This window comes from Neophocaena asiaeorientalis, unplaced genomic scaffold (assembly GCF_003031525.2).
Source record: "Neophocaena asiaeorientalis asiaeorientalis breed wild unplaced genomic scaffold, Neophocaena_asiaeorientalis_V1.1 scaffold804, whole genome shotgun sequence".
Taxonomy (NCBI): Eukaryota; Metazoa; Chordata; class Mammalia; order Artiodactyla; family Phocoenidae; genus Neophocaena; species Neophocaena asiaeorientalis.
This window is the reverse complement of record NW_020171833.1, coordinates 221453-237792: the sequence shown is the minus strand read 5'-3', so window position 1 is coordinate 237792 and position 16340 is coordinate 221453. Positions and strand designations below refer to the sequence as shown.

General features: G+C 56.3%; 2 protein-coding genes across 3 annotated transcripts; both read right to left on the bottom strand.

The window, feature by feature from the left end:
- Nucleotides 1-1778: 1778 nt before the first annotated feature.
- On the bottom strand, nucleotides 1779-4485 carry GJA4 (gap junction protein alpha 4). 2 transcript variants are annotated; one of them, XM_024741549.1, is made up of 3 exons: nucleotides 4415-4485; nucleotides 3384-3579; nucleotides 1779-3293 (listed from the first exon to the last, which is right to left on the bottom strand). In XM_024741549.1, exon 3 carries the CDS (start codon nucleotides 3274-3276, stop codon nucleotides 2275-2277), a length of 1002 nt encoding a protein of 333 aa, XP_024597317.1. In that variant the 5' UTR covers nucleotides 3277-3293; nucleotides 3384-3579; nucleotides 4415-4485; the 3' UTR covers nucleotides 1779-2274. The 2 variants fall into 2 exon arrangements, with proteins under 2 accessions (XP_024597317.1, XP_024597309.1); XM_024741541.1 differs by lacking the exon at nucleotides 3384-3579 and having other exon boundaries at nucleotides 4415-4481.
- Nucleotides 4486-11221: 6736 nt separating this feature from the next.
- Nucleotides 11222-15768, bottom strand: GJB3 (gap junction protein beta 3). Its single transcript, XM_024741580.1, has 2 exons — nucleotides 15693-15768; nucleotides 11222-12859 (listed from the first exon to the last, which is right to left on the bottom strand). Exon 2 carries the CDS (start codon nucleotides 12823-12825, stop codon nucleotides 12013-12015), a length of 813 nt encoding a protein of 270 aa, XP_024597348.1. The 5' UTR covers nucleotides 12826-12859; nucleotides 15693-15768; the 3' UTR covers nucleotides 11222-12012.
- Nucleotides 15769-16340: the final 572 nt, after the last annotated feature.

Here is a 16340-nt window from a genome sequence, read left to right as displayed (position 1 = left end):
CCGGCACAAAAAAAAAAAAAAAAAAAAAAAAACTGAATGCAGGGCTAGGCTCATGGTAAATGAAGAACGTCTCCCCGGCGGTCCTTAGAGACTCACTGGGGAGATGAAATAGGCTCGTACCAAGCAGTGATCCAGATTGCCGAAAGGTAGAGATCATCACTGGAGACTGGCTGGAGAAGTGGGGGAGGGCTTCCTAGAGGAGGAAGAACCTATGATAGCCTTGCTGGAGAGGGTGAGCTGAATTCTATTGCATGGCATTAGGAGCCAGGTGCACTCATATACTTTCTCTTGTTTTTATTTCTTGCACCTGTGAGGCAGGCAATATTATGTGCATTTTATAGCTGAGAAAACTCCGACTTGGAGAAGTGAAATGATTGCCTTAAGACCACATGGCTTTATACGTATTACAGGCAGCATTTAATTTGAGGACCCTCTAACATCAAAACTCATCTTACTCTTTCTTCTGCTTCAGGCTCTGCCTTTTCCAGGGTACGGAAGTGTATAAAGGACTGGTGGGGTTTGGAAGTGTGGGGAAGAGGCACTCCAGGCTGGCAAAAGGAGCAGGGTGAGAACATACCCAGTGAGTCTGGGGAGCTGTGAGGAGGCTGGTCTGGTCGGATCTCAGGGATTCAGAGGGAACAATGGGAACCAAAGCTGGAAGAGTGAGGGCTGTAACTTATCAGGCCGAGCATTCAGACTTGATGGGTAAGCGGTGAGTGAGTGAATTCTGCGGTGACGGATACAGAGCTGGTGTCTTGAAGACCTATCTTGATGGGGCAGGGGAAGGTTGTTCACCCGCTATAATGGTTCTCAAGGAGAAGCATGTGGCCACGTGGGATGGACCCCATCCCCTCCTCCAGCCCCACCCCCAGATCTCCCTGCGTAGGGGAGGACAACCAGCAGGCAACAGCTTGCCTCCGAGGGCCACTGAGTGTTGCCTCCATCCGGGTCACCTTCCACGTCAACTCTGCCAACACTGGGCTTATCCTCAGCTGTACTTCCCACATCCTAGAAGGCTCATCAGGCCCTAAGCACCCCCTCAGTCCCCCACGGTTCCCCTTCTCCATGCCTTTGCACAGTTTTCTGTCCAAATAAGGTGTCCTCTTCTCTCCCCAGCAGACTCCTATTTATCTGTCAAGATCTAGTTCAATTGCTTATTTTTTTTTTCCTGCAACCTTTGTGACTCAGAGGCAAGATTCGATTCCTCCACTGGACCCTGGCCGTCCCTTCCACCTCTCAACACTGCCATTGTCTGTTCTCACTATGTGAGTTTTAGGTGCATGGGGAGGATTTACGATGCAGGTCCTTGAGTTGCTCCTTCTGGTGGGCAGACTAGACAGGGCCAAGGTAGGAGGGGGCAAGTGATCTAAACCTGCCTCCCCAAATACCGAGGGGTGCAGGCCCATTTGAGCTGGACTCTGAAGGGCTTGGCTGGCATGCAGGCAGGGTGGGGAGCAGTGTCCAGTAAGGAAGCACATTGCAGTTGGGAGCGTGGCCGGGGCACTGGATGGCCATGGGGCAGGATGGGGACAGTCTCTGCTTTGGCCACTGATTAAGGGGCAGCTTGAGGGGGCTGGTGCTGGGGCATTTCACAAGGCAGTGTTTAGGACTCAGCACTGCTGAGAGGCAGTATGCAGGGGTTTGAGGGTTGAAGGTGCTGCCTGGTGTTGGGATCGCTAAGGCCAAAGACAGATTATGCAGGACCAAAAAGGAAGCCTGGGTAAAGCAGCTGTCCCCCCACCCCAGGCACATCATGACAGTATCAATACACACCTCGCTTGTGGTCAAGTCCTGTTTATTTTAGAAGGATAAACAGCAGAACTAGGAAGGAGTGATGAGAACAAGACCCCAGTCCCCTTGACAGGGCCAGATCCAGCACAGGCCCTGTCTGTGTGTGGGATCAAGGCTGACCCAGCAGCCTCGACCAGCCTTTTTCTGTGAGGACAGGGTGTGTGGACAACCTGGGCAGAGGTGAATCTTCCAGGGGGTGGGGGTGGGGGTGGAGGAAGTTGTCTCCGAGTCCCTTTGAACACGGTGAAAAAGACCACAGGGCCCAAACACCCTTGGCCAAGAGCACCCCAAGCTGCCTCTGTCTGTGCCTGGGACAAAGCCACATTCTGGAGGGGAAACTATGGTGCCCTCCGGTCACCAGGAAGGCCCCAGGTGTTCAAGAACAACATGCAGTGAGGCTTTCTGGCCAGCAAGCACCTGCTTCCCCAGCCCCAGTCATCTCTGCAGAGTCTTGCACTAAAGGCAGCAAGACTTCCCGGGCTCTTATACATACTGTTTCTTGGAAGCAGAGCTGCTGGGGCGACTGGGGGATTTCCGGCCACTCTGGGGGGGCGGGTCCAGGAAGAGGGGGGGTCTGGAAGAAGCCAGCCTCTCCTCCGTAGTCAGGTTGGCCCAGTTCTGCTCACTGGACGAGAGCCCATTGTAGGTGGGGCATGGCGGGGATGAGGGCCCCTCACCCATGGGGAGGTAGAAGAAGACCTGGTCAGCATAAGGCTCCGAGGAGGTGCCCTGGGCTGGGGGCGTGTCCTGGCTCTGCCGGGCCCTCAGCCCCCGGTTGAGGCAGCGGCACAGCAGGTACGCCAGCTCCAGCAGGTTGAGCACCAGGGAGATGAGTCCAACCACCAGCATGAAGATGATGAAGATAGTCTTCTCCGTGGGGCGTGAGACAAAGCAGTCCACGAGGTAGGGGCAGGGTGAGCGCTGGCACACGAACACAGGCTCCATGGTCCAGCCATAGAGACGCCACTGGCCGTACAGGAAGCCTGCTTCTAGCACACTCTTGCAGAGCACGCTGGCCACATAGGTGCCCATCAGCGCCCCACGGATCCGCAGGTGACCGTCCTCCGCCACCGAGATCTTGGCCATCTGTCGCTCTATGGCTGCCAGTGCCCGCTCCACGCGTGGGTCCTTGGCTGGCAGTGCCCGCAGCTCCCCCTCTTTCTGCCGCAGCCGCTCCTCGCGCCGAGACAGGTAAATGACATGGCCCAGGTAGACCAGGGTGGGCGTGCTGACGAAGAGGAACTGCAGCACCCAGTAGCGGATGTGGGAGATGGGGAAGGCCTGGTCGTAGCAGACGTTGGTGCAGCCTGGCTGGGCCGTGTTACACTCGAAATCAGACTGCTCGTCGCCCCACACTGACTCGCCAGCCAGGCCCAGGATGAGGATGCGGAAGATGAAAAGGACCGTCAGCCAGATCTTGCCCACCACGGTCGAGTGCTCCTGGACCTGGTCCAGCAGCTTCTCAAGGAAGCCCCAGTCGCCCATGGCTCCTGGGCCTCCGTCTGCAGGGAGACAGAGGACACTGTCAGCATCCTTCTCAGCTGTCCTAGCAACAAGCCTGCAGGGAGGCCGGCCACACCCATTTTACCTACAGGGAAACTGAGCTCCAGGAGGGGAAGGGACTGGCCTGGGGACTCACACCCAGATCTTTGGATGATGACTGCTAAGCTCTGGCAAGGGTACAGCTAGGGTCCCTGTCTAGTCACATCTGTGTCCCTCTTGTTCCCAGCTGCAGTCCCAGGGTGACCACAGCTGAAGGAGGTCTGGATCAAGGTGAGGCTCCTGAGCCTAAGGGAATAGAGAATTTGAGGAACTTATCCAAGGTCACAAAGCTGTACCGTGCCCCTCCTCCCTTTTGCCCAGGACAGGCTGCCGCCCGCCCTCCCCCCACCCCCGCTGCCGCCAGTGGGGGAGTGGGTGGTGGTGGTGATATCTTCAGCTTCTCAGGAGGCCGAAAGCCTCAGGTCCCCACTCCCCACCCCAACAGCTCTCACCCAGCTGGCCTCACTCTAACCTCTGAGTTTATGGTGGGGTGGGTGAAGGCATGCTAGACACTCAAGGCAGCATCCTGCATTAGCTCCACCTGTCAGCGATACTGACCACCTGCCGCTCAAGTACCGACACTTGCTCCTGTCCCCTTTCTCCATCCCCTCCCCCTGCCAAAGCTGTTGCTGCCAAATTCTAGACTCTTGAAAGGAACTGTCATGGCAGGGTGGAGGCACAGGCCACAAAGTTCCCAGAACATCACGGGGAGAGTGGGGGGAGGAAGGTAGGGGAAAGGGGCAGGGGTGGTGCTTCTCCCCAGCAGCAAGGCTGTTTAGAGCCAGGCTCTGGAACCAGGCCTGGGTTCAAATCCTGACTCTTCTACAAACTGGGACCTTGGATAAGGACGACCTCTGAGCACTCCTCTCCTGTAAAATGGAAATGATACTATTCCTACTAACAAGGGTTCTAAGGATGCGACCGAAGGAGGCAGGAGCCTGGCTTAGCGCAGAGGCTGGCCCAGCAGGCTGGGTGAGCGCGGCCGCGGTGGGTCCCCCAGCAGCCACCCTCAGCCCCTGGCACGTGGCAACCTGTCCCTGCCCGCTCGTCAGCTGGCAGGTGGCGCCCCAGCCCAACTCACCGCCTGCCTGCCGGCGGCCCAGGTGACAGTGGGGACGCGCGTCGGCCGGAGCGGCGCCCGTGGGAGCCTTGCCTGCTGGACGGCGCCTGGCGGCAGGGGCGCCTTAAATAGCACGCGGGGCGGGGTGGGGTCAGGAAGCGGCGGGAGGGCGGCGGGCGCTGTTCCGAGCCGAGCGGGGGCGGGACGGGAGGTGCAGGCTCCCTGAAACCACACTCAAGGAAGGGGCCTGGGAGGTGGCGCTGGGGGTCGAAAGGGAAGAGGATGAGAAACCGCTGCTTTCCATGTCTGCCCTCCGAGGTCTTCAGGCCGACAGACTCTCCCAGCCTCAGCTTCCTTGGCTGTGGAACAGGTTCTCGCGGAGGGGGTTTCGGGGTTGTGAGTTTTCCAGGGTGGCTACATTTGAAAGGATTGCAGCCAGAACTTTCTGATCTCAGGCAACTGGCCTGAGAGGCTGTGAGAGATGGGCGGGTGGGGATGAGGGTGAGGGGGCCTCTAGGGAAGGACATCTCCTTGACCCCTTGGTGAGAAGGGAGAAGACCCCTCATTTGTGGGGTGGCCACGGGGTGCCCCCCCGCAGTGCCCCCCCGGGGACAAAGCCACATTCTGGAGGGGAAACTATGGTGCCCTGCGGTCACCAGGAAAGCCACACTGGGTAATCAAGACTCGTTAGGGCATGGGGAACCACACTGGGAGAGAGGGGTTATAATCTGCCCTCCCTGGCGTCTGTGGTGGAGCTGGGGTCTCTACCCAGCCCCTGTTCTTGCAGAATTCTCAAACATCCCCACTCCTGGGCAGGCTACACAATCAGAGGGCACTAAGAAGTGCCCGTGGACCACGTGAGACTGGGGAGGGGATGGCTGGGGGGGACTCTCCCGACCTTTAGCTTGGATCCCATTCTCATGCCTCTAAGTATGGGGTGGGGGGAGACATCCCAAGGAATTAGGGGTGGGCGGAGCCTGCCGTTGCTCATTCAGGCATCATCCTGTGTGTGAACACCCGTGTGCTGCAGGCACTGTATGTGGAACTGGCGACTTCACCACAAACCAGCCAGGTGTGGTCTCTGGCCTGGGGCTCCCACTGGCTGGAGCAGAAGGCAGGAACTGAGCATATCAGCCCTTGGGTTAGAGTAGATGCACAAAGTTCTCCTGAGAACTACCAGACTCAGAGAGACTTGGTTAGGAGCGTTTCCTGGAGGAGACTGCGCTAGCCGCGTCGATGGACACAATCAACAATCTATAGTAGGAATGGAAAAGAGTTCTATCTGAGCCAAACTGAAGATTCTTGTCCAGGAGATAGCCTCTAAGATAACTCTGAGGAACTGCTCTGGAGAAGCATGGGTTTCAGCACAGTTTATATCTTGTCAGAACAAAGAACATCAAACAAGTCAGGGATACATTCCTTCAAGGTTTCAAGAAAAACAAAACCCAGAAAACCCCAAACCCCCAAAAAGCACAGCTCAGCAGCGCACAGCGAGTCAGTACGGCCTTGGCACCTGGGAAGGGAGTCATCATCGGAGGAGTAGCGGCACGGGCGTCCCAGGAAGGGAGGCATGTTGTGATCTTTATTTTTAACATGAACGTTCTTTACTGCTGGTCAGTGCACCCTTTTCTTTAATAATTAAAGCAGATGGACAACGTAGGTTTGATAGGTCACAAACAGGCTGTTTTAGTTAGCATAAAATTCGAATTAACTCATGTACAAGCCAGAATGACTTTCCCATACTGCAATATGTGAAACTTGCTTTCGTCAGCCAGATGGGGGCTGGGGGGAGAGCATTCTAGGCAGAAGAACAGCGTGAGCAAAGGCCCAAGGACTGGGGGCCGCGACGTCCCGAGGCTTCACCGGCCTTGGTGGGAGAGGCAGTAGGGCCTAGAAGTTGAGACTTCTGTTTATCTCTGTGCCCTTAGGCACGTTGCTTAAACCCCTGTGCCTCAGTTTTTTCCTCTATAGATTGGGGAGGTAATAGTTCCTACTGTATCGGGCTGATGGGAGATCCAATCAAAGCACACAGCATAATATTAGTACACAGGAAGTTTTCCAATGGATGGTGGCTAAAAACGTAACAAAACATTTTTGTGACAAAAAGGGTCAGTGGGTTGGTCTTGGTGGGAGCAGAAAGGGCTGAAAGGGAGGGAGCTGGGGTCAGAATGTTGGTGAAGGATAGGGCAGCTAAGGAAAGGGAATGTGGCAGGTGGGGTCCAAGGCCTGGGGCCGGTGTCAGAAAGGTCCTGTGTTCCTCCACAACAGGATTCAATCTTTGGATTCCTGGTGCCCCAGGGTGGGTGCCCCAGGCTCCTGCCTTCAGCCCTCGCAGGAGGACCTCTGGGGCAGCAAGTGTGGTGGGCTCAGCCCAGACCTCAACTTCAGGAGGCTGAGCTAGCTTCCCCTTCCAGGACTGTCCCTCAGGGCCATGATGAGCTGAGCCTCCTGGATTTCCAAAGCTGACGAGGAGCCCACGAAATTCTGACCCCTGAGGGCATGAGAACCGAGGTCCCTGGAGGCGGGTTCTCACCACGCCCCCACTACAGCCTCTGCTCCCAGAGTTCCTCTCCTGTGGCTGGGCCCAGGCCCTCCCAAAGCCTTTGTGATCCCAGCTACTGGGAAGGAGGGAGGAGCTGCCCTCACCCTCACCCCTTCCTTAGGGGCTCTGGAGGTTAGAGTTTGAATGATCCCTCCCCTTCCTGGAAAGGATGAGCCAGGGTCGGCCAAGACAGTCCCACAGCCTGGCCATTCCACCTGGGAAACATCCTTAGACCCCCACACCTCTCTCTGTTCCCACTGCCCTGACCCTGTTTAGGCCACCATCTCAGTGGCCTCCCAACTGGTCTCCTGGCTTCCAGCCCATCCCCACCCTTCCCCAGAAATCAGACCACACGCTGCCCTGCTTAGAACCCTTCTGTGGCTCTCCTTTGCCTCCTGGCCTCAAGCACCTCTCCAGCCTCCTCCCTCTTCCCCTTTCACTCGGTGATCCAGCCATACTTGACTCTGGCCTTTGTCCGTGCTGTCCCCTCTGGCTGGGGCACCCTCACATGCTCAGCCCTACAGTCGTTCAGGACTTTGCTCCACGTCCCTTCCCCCAGAAGTCCCCTTGCTGGCCTCCTCTGGATTAGATGAGCCTTTACTTTCTCAGCGGCTCACCTACTGCCCTGGGTGCGCTGTTTAGTCGTGTTACCTACATTCACATTGCTGTGCGACAGATCTCCAGAGCATTTTCATCTTGCAAAACTGAAACCATCCCCATTTCCCTTCTCCCCATCCAGGGTGCATTGTTTACTTGTCTTTGTCTTTACCCCCTCCCCTATTAGTCTGTGAGCCCCTTGAGGGCAGGCAGCTGAGTCCTGTTTACATGCCCAGCACCTAGCAGGGCCCCAGGCTCATATACGAATTTATGAATTCAACAAATTATTTACTGAGCGCTGAGCACTGCCTGGTGCTGCTGTCCTAGACACTGGAGATCAACCAGGAACCAGGGATAACAAAAGTCCCTGTCTTGTGGGCTTTACATTCTAGCCGGAGGGAGACAGACAAAATATAGAATGTGTTAGCTGGTGATACCTGTTAGGTGGAGAGTAAAGCAGGAAAGGAGGATGAGGGCGCAGGAGGTGGTGGTTTCATTTTTGAACAGAAGAAGGGAGAAATTCTCATGAAGCAGCTGACCTTTGATGCAGGCCCTGAAGGAAGGGAGGGACCCCTGTGGCTCTCAGGAGGAAAGCACATTCCAGGCAGAGGGAAAGAGAGTGCAAAGGCCCTGAGGCAGAAATATGCCTGGTGTTTCCTGCCTGAGGGAGAGCAAGGAGGTCAGCGTGACTGAGTGAGGTCAGCAAGGAGAAGAGATGAGGGTTCAGAAAGGGAACAGGTGGGGCAGGTCTTGGAGGCCCCTAAAGGCCAGTGTGAGATGCCTTTGGAGGTTTGGGGCAGAGGAGTGACATGGCCTGATTTAGGTTTTATGGCATCACCCTGGCTGCTGTGCTGGGAATAGACTGTGGGAGTGGGTGGTGGATGCAGATCTCCCCCTTCAACGGAGGACTCGCTGCCCAGCTGTGCGGAGTCTGGCCAGCTGACAGCCTCCAGGTCTGCTTCAGCTGTGCAGGTGGCCAGGCTCTGCTTGGGGTGGCCCCAGGCAATGGCTGAGCCAAGCGTGGTCAAGGGCCCAGCCATTTCCATCCAGTGTGACCATCTTTGTCTAACGGACACAGAGCTCCCACAAACGGGTCTTGTCGCTCGGTCCTGCTTCCTCCCCTTTCCATTCACAGGTGTTCCTCCCCAGCATGCCCTTTGCACCCCTCTCTTTTGCAGCATCTGCTTCCCAGAGTTGGAGCAGGAAGCAGGGAGATTATTGCAGTGAGCCAGGTGATAGATGATGCAGGTGTCTCAGCTCGCACTGCTGTACAAATACTACAGACTGGGTGGCTTAAACAACAGAACTTTATTTCTCATAGTCCTGGAGGCTGGAAGTCCAAGATCAGGGTGCCAGCCTGGTTGGGTTCTTGGTGAAGGCCCTTTTCCTGGTTTATATCGGGCTGTCTTCTGAGTATGTTTTCACATGGCAGAGAGAGAAAGACCATCCCCCTCGTGTCTCTTCTCATAAGAGCACAAATCCATCCTCATGAGCCCACTTCCCAAAGGCCCCACCTTTTAATAACATCACACTGGAAGTTAGCGTTTCAACATATGAATTTTGGGGGAGACACAAACATTTAGTCCCTACCAAGGGGCTTGGATCAGGGTGATGAATACCAAATCATCTATTTGCCTTGGGCTGCAGGGTGGCTGTCACATCATGAAGTAGATGTGGACTCGAAAGTGTGTATATGAAATCTAAATCATAATCATAAGCCCTATCGAAGGAAGCTTGCAGTGACTCCTCACGTGGTTGGGGGAAGAGGAGGTAGAGGTGTGTACCCTCATAAGAGAAGACCAGGGGACGTGAGATGTGTGCTGGGGACTCTGCATGGTGAACAGTAGCTCAATACGTGCTGGATGGAAAGCGTGAGCGGCACTGCTGGGGACAGCTCTCAGGCCAAATGTGGGACGCTCAGGGCTGGAATATTCCCTCATCTGTGGTCCTGGCCCGCAGCTTGGAGAAGCGGGACCAGGACTGGAGGCTCAGTCCCTGCTGGGATAGCTGATGTTGTTCTCTGGTTGCTCTGACCTCAAAGCCATCCTTATCCAGGCAGTGGGAACCGTCCTGGAAGATGCTGGAATGCAAGACAGCAAATAGGTAGAGATCAGCCCTCCCTGGGACCTTGGCAACCATCCACTCCAAGCTGGGACGGACACACCAGATGGCCTGGGCAGCAGGCAGAGACTTTCCTAAGCATGGTTGTGCATGGATATTTACTGGATATGTTAGCGCTGAACTAACATGTTATGACACTGTCTCCTTTTATCTCTGCAACAATCCTAGGAGTGGATACTGTCCTGAGTGCTGGGCTGAATGTGTTCCTTTTGCCCCTCAGATCTGCTCTGTGCCCTGGGAGGCTGACCCGTACTGACCGTCTCAATAGGCTTCTGTGCCCTCTGGTTTCTGGTTGTGTTGGGTCAGTGGGAGCCACTGGCAGGTGAGTAGGAGGTGGTAGCGTTAAGTCATGGTATTTATTCGATTGCTGCGGTTGGATGCATCCTTGCAGCCTTTGTGTGGCAACCCATCCATTGCTACCCTGGTACTAGCCCCAGGGCACCTTTTATGGGTTTCCTTCAGCATGCCTATACCTTCAAAAACAGTCCCTCAAGGAGACTCTTTGAAGTTCCTTGGTTTGAATGTGCCATCTGTTTCCTGTTGAGACCCCGACTGATAAAATTCCCCTTGTATTGATGACAAGACTGAGGTTCTGCAAGCCCGTCCAAGGTGCAGCATGGTGAAGCTGTGGTCATGAAGTGGTTAAGCTATGATTTAACGGGGAGGTGAGTGTCAGCCCGGCCGGGCCCTTTAAACTTGGCTGGCTTGTCCACCACAGTAACGACCACATGTGAGAGCAAAGGTGAACCCCAGCCTGTCCTGTTGACACAATGACCCGTCCTTTCCCTGCCTGCACTGGCTCTTGGCTCACTGCCTCCTGGATTTCTGGCTCCCGGCCTTGGCTTTGATAGTTACTAAATCTTCCTCTGCGCGAGTATAGTCTTGCACCCCCTTTTGCTTTCCATCCTGTCCTGGCTTGGATGTTGGTGTTCCTGAAATTTCAGGTCATCACACAGTGCTGGGAGTGGGGCTGGGATCCACCTGGGGTTGGTTAGTGCAGGAGATGAGTGTGTCTCCGTCTCCCCCAGGCTCTGAGCTCCTTGGGCTCATGTCCTATTCCCCTGTGCAGTCCTCATGTCTGCCAGGGGCCTGGGGTGGAGAAAATGCTCAGGGAAAATGGAAGGAGCTGGATAGTGCTTGGGTGAGGCTGGGGCTTCATGCCTTTAGAGGAGCCTGTTGTGAGCATACAGGAGTGAGAGTATGAATAACAGGGATTTTGTGTACACAGGGTGGGGATGCACGTTGTGGATGGCGGTGACTGGGTTACAAAGGAGGAAGGAGTGTAGTTTGTCTGCAACCAGAGGGCTGTGACTGTGTGTGCTCAGGGCAGGGCCTCACTATGAAGGGCTAGCGCTGCTGTTGTAGAGGGAGCACAGCGCCCTCTTGTGACCACATCTACAATCACAGCATGTATATCTGTAGGTTCCGCCCCAGATCCCTCCTGGGTCAACCCCAGCCCCAGCCTAAATTCAGCTCGAGCCACGGAGCTCTCTCCCCTTCTGAGGGGCTACCTTCTCTGCCCTCAGGGTCTTGTGGGTGTGAGTGTGGGAGAAAAGAAGAGAGTCAACCTGTATAAAAGACAGCCTTTATTGATTTCAAAGAAATTGCCTCGGGGATGTTCCTATCAACACATCCACCTCAAGTCCCTGAGAGTAGGGTCTGAAAGGCTGGCAACAGACTGAGTACACTTGTGGGAGGAAGATGGGAGCAAAGCTGCCTGAGGGTGGAGGAATAAGATGGGGGGCGGGTTCCCAAAGGGCAGTGGTGACCCAGAGGATCTCTGGGTGTCTCAAGCCGGGGTTGGTGTCACCAGAGCTTACCCCTCCTCTTCCCAGGCTCACTCTCAGCCTCCAGACTTCCACTGCTGGGAGGATACTTCCTTTCCATCCCAGGAATCTGGGTGCTTCTCCCGAAGGAATGAAGATTCCCTTTGGTCTGGTACATCTCACCAGACCCAGGGCAAGCATCTTTCCTTTTGTGGCCTCCAGGCCTCTGCACCTGCTTTTGTCTGCTAGGAAGCACTTCTCACCTCTCTTAAACATTCCTCCTTCAGGGAAGCCTCTCCCCATCATCCCCTCCTGGCTTAGGTGAAGCCCAGCGGAGTCCTCTAAGTGTCCCCTTGCAGGCAGTAGTTAATTTGCTTGTCTTTCTCCCAGGAGGGCTGCCAGTGGGCCTGTGGTGTGACCTATACCAGACAGACAGCACAGTGCCCAGCACTCAAAACAATCTACTAAAGGTGAAATTGAATAGTGTAGTGAATTCAGAGTGGGGCCCCCCAGCCCCGGGAGGACCCCTCCACCGGCACAATACCTCCCTGCCTCTCCCCACGGGCAGCCCAGGATCGCTCCCCAGCCCGTGGTCAGATGGGGGTCATGTTGGGTGCCGAAGCACATAGCTTGTCGTCGCTGGAATCCGGGCCCAACTCCCCGGCCTCCACCAGCTTGTGGTGGCAGCGGCAGGTGGAGGCCTGGCTGGTGGAGGACGGGGGGCCGCGGCCCCGGAGGCCGCTCTTTCTGGGAAGGCTTCGCACGACCCTGTGGAAGATGAGGTAGCAGATCTCGCAGAAGGTGAGCACGATGCAGACGGCGGAGGCGCCCACCATGAAGTAGGTGAAGAGCTTCTTCTCGGTGGGCCGGGCGATGTAGCAGTCCACGATGTTGGGGCAGGGGGCCACGTTGGCGCACTGGACCAGGCGGGGCATGCTGAAGCCGTACCAGAGGGTGTGCAGCAAGTAGAGGAAGAGGAATTCGATGAGGAGCTTGAAGATGAGGCTGAACAGGTAGGTCCACCAGAGGCCACCGTGCTTCTTGCCCGCATTGTCGTACAGCTTGGCGCACTGGTCGCCGTGTTTCTGGCGGTGCCGCCGCTCCCGCTCCTCGCGGTAGGCCACGTGCAGGATGACCAGCAGTGACGGGCACGTGACGAAGATGAGCTGCAGGGCCCAGAGGCGGATGTTGGAGATGGGGAAGAACTCGTCGTAGCAGACGTTGGTGCAGCCTGGCTGCTTAGTGTTGCAGTCAAAGTCCTTCTGCTCGTCCCCCCACACGCGCTCCGCAGCCACCACGTACACCAGCACGCGGAAGACGAACACCACCGACAGCCAGATGCGTCCGAAGGCTGTGGAGTACTTGTTCACCCCGCTCAGTAGGGCCTGGAGCGTCTTCCAGTCCATGGTGGCTGGTGGGGGCGCTGTGGGCCGTGCCCGCCTGACAGGATGGGAAAACCGGTCTGAGAATGAGTAGATGACATTTATAGAGCATTTACTATGTGCCAGGCGCTGTTCTGAGTTCTCTATGTGGATGGATTCGTTTGATCATCCCAACGACCCTATGAGATCAGGACTGTTATTCTTCCTAAGCTACAGAGAGGAAACGGGCACAGAGCGGCTAAGTAACCTGCCCAAAGTCACAGAGCTATGTGGCGGAAGGAAGGGAATGTGCATTTGCTGATAATAACAGTTATTATTTACTGAGCATTTACAACGAGCCAGGCAAGGAGCTAAATACTTTATGTGCTGGATCTCATTTAATCCTTATAAGGACCTTGGGAGGTAGACACTATTATGCTTCTCATTGACAGATGAAGAAACTGATAATCAAATGAGAAAAGGATTGCAAAGACTCAGTACACAGTAAGTGCTCAATAAATGCTGGCTATCCATTGTGAAATCTAGAGCGGTCAAGTCACTCATTTAAAACTAGAATTGGGGCTTCCCTGGCGGCACAGTGGTTGAGAGTCCACCTGCCGATGCAGGGGTCACGGGTTCGTGCCCCGGTCCGGGAAGATCCCACATGCTGCAGAGCGGCTGGGCCTGTGAGCCATGGCCGCTGAGCCTGCGCGTCCGGAGCCTGTGCTCCGCAACGGGAGAGGCCACAACAGTAAGAGGCCCGTGTACCGCAAAAAAATACCAAAAAAAAAAAAAAAAAAAAAAATTAAAACTAGAATTGAATTCAAGGCTGGGCTGTCCACCGCCTGCTCTCCATTTCTCTGCTGGATGCTTGCCCCAGACCAGCTTCTCAAAACTTACCTCGTTGATGCCTTGCTATCACCCTGTGAAGTTGGGGTGATGAACCCCAGATAGGAAACTGGGGCTTGGAGAGGGGAAATAATCTCCCCAAGGTCCCACAGGCAGTGGGTGGTGAAGTTGGGAGACCAGTTCAGGTTGCGGGGGGAGGCACATGGAGAGGGTAATGGTCTGGTTCCTGGGGACACCAGATCCAGGAAAAATCTAGGGACACCCTCCTTCCCTGTGCCAGAACCTGAGGGAGCCCCAGACACACCAGCAATCCGGGATGCCGGAGCTTTGTGGTGGGGAGTCATGCTTTGTTCAGGTCCCCAGATCACACATCTTCCTCCTAGTCGTGGAATGACTCAGAGGGTGTGGACAGGTGGGTCTGCCTGAGTGTACCTAGTGTCTACATGCTGCAAAGGGTGTTGGGAGCATGTACCTCTCCATGTGCACATGTGAGTGCTCCTGGAGCCGCTCTGTGACTCTGAGCATACATGCTGACTGAGGGTCCACCCCTGCATCACCACTTCTCACCCCTCCACCACCACCCCCCTGCTCCAAACCACCATCACCCTTGCTGGTATTATTACCAGAGCCTTCTGGCTGGCCTTCAAGTGTCTGCTCCTATGCCCGCAGAGTCCTTTAAATTGAACCATGTCACGTCCTTGTTTAAAACTTTCTACTAGCTTCCATCACACTGAGAACCCGTTTCTACATTCTTACCCTACTCTCCTACACTCTCCACCTGCCTCTCTGCTCGGGCGCAATGGGGGCCTCTGGGGCTTTGTAATTATTCCTGCTGCCTAGAATGCTCTTCCTCCAGAAACTTGCATGGCTGCATCCTTCTCATTACTGAGGCCTCTGCTAAAACATCCTCTTCTTAGAGGCCACCCTAGATTACCCTGGACCTGGAAGCCCCTGCCCTCCCAGTCACTCTGCTCCTGTCCCCTTTATTTTCTTCCTGGAATTTAATTACCAGTGGGAATTAAAGTATTTGTTTAATCCTCTACCTCTCTGAATTTCCATGAACTTCTGTTTCACAAGGGCGCTTATTTTATATGCACTGGCAGCAGCATACAGTAACATACTTAGAATAAAAAAAAAGTGTCTGCCTCAACTCAGCTCCTTCTAAGACCTGTCCTTTGGGGAGTGGGATGTGTATTGAGCGTGGAGTCACATCTGGATTCAAGCCTCAGCTCTACCCCTTCTACCTGGGTGACTTCCAAGTTCTCCTAATCTCTTTGACCTTCCTTCCTTATCTCTAAAGAGAAATAATTCCTACTTTCTGGAGCTGTGGTAAGAGTAGTAAAAGGCCATTCCCTCCCCAGCCTGCCACTCACCTGGCGAGAGTTCAAGAAGACTGGAGTGGAGGTTGGAACCCTGTCTGCCAGCCCCGGAGGAGAAGGGCCCTGACAGGTGCTTCCACCTGAGCCTTCTCAGGGTGGCCCACCTGGGGGCTGCCCCCTCCTGGGCCCCCACCTTCCACCTTCCAGTCCTGTCTGCCCAGTCCTGTCAAACACACCCTAGGGACGCGACTCACCGGCAAAGAATTTCCCTCCAAGCCCAGGCCCGGGACTGGTGGAGCCGGATCTGGCCCCCCATGCGGCACCCCCAGCAGCAGCTCCCAGCTATCCGCTTTTCCCCTGCCCCGGGACCAAGGCGCGCCCAGCTTTCACCGCCACTCCACAGTGCTGGCCGGCCCCCTCCTCGGGGCAGAACTCCCCTCCCCTCTCCCCCCCCCACCCCAGCCGTCACCAGCACCAAGTTTCCGTCCATTCCAGGAAGCTTGGGAGCCTGGGAGGGGGTTGTCCGGGAATCTTCAGCAGCTGGAGCCCCCTCCCCGCCGAGAACCGAGGGGTGAGAAGGCAGGTGGGGAGTGGGGTGAGTCTAGTTCCCTCGACCTCCTCCCATTCCCTCACCTGCCAGTCTCAGCCTGGCCCGAAGGCAGGATCAAGCCCCCGCCCCGCCCGGGGTCGCCGGGGAGCGCTCAGCGGCCGTGGGCGCGGGGTGGGGAGGCGCCCCGCACTCACCAGCAGCGGCGCGGCCAGCGGGGGGCCGGGACCCCGCGTGTTCGAGGCCCGCAGCGGAGGCCAGCGGGACCGGAGCCGCGTCTCTGCAGTGGCGGCGAGGCGCGTGGCGGCAGGCACAGCCGGGGGCGGCGTGGAGGAGGGAGGGTCAGGGGAGGAGCTCGGGAGCCGCCCGCCGCAGAGGGTCGGGTTTTAGTCCAGACACTGTCACTCGTTCCCCCGGCAACCTTCTCCCGGGCTTGACGCCCGTCTGAGCCTGGGCTTCTTCTTCATGTGTGAAACGGGGGCATCTGTGGCCCTGGGCAGGGCTGTGGCAAAGGGTCCGATGAGATTCGGAGCGTGAAGCGCTCTAAACTGGTTAAGTGTCAAGTGGTCCCCGGACGGACTGCAATCAGGACTAGCCCACGTGCGTTACCACGGGTACTGTGTCCGCGCCCTGCGGGTCACTGTCCGCGCCTGGCGCTTGGTCTCGACCACTCCCGGAGGCTGCCCTCCCCGCGTAGGTGCGTGGCTCAGGCTCCGCGTCCTGGAATGGGCAGGGGCACTTTGGAGAATTGGGGGGCAGGTTGGGGGGCAGACCCTGTGCCCGCAGCAGGAAGGGGCACTGCGCCTGGAAAGGAGATGGGGGGGATCCTTCGTCCAGGGGTGAGG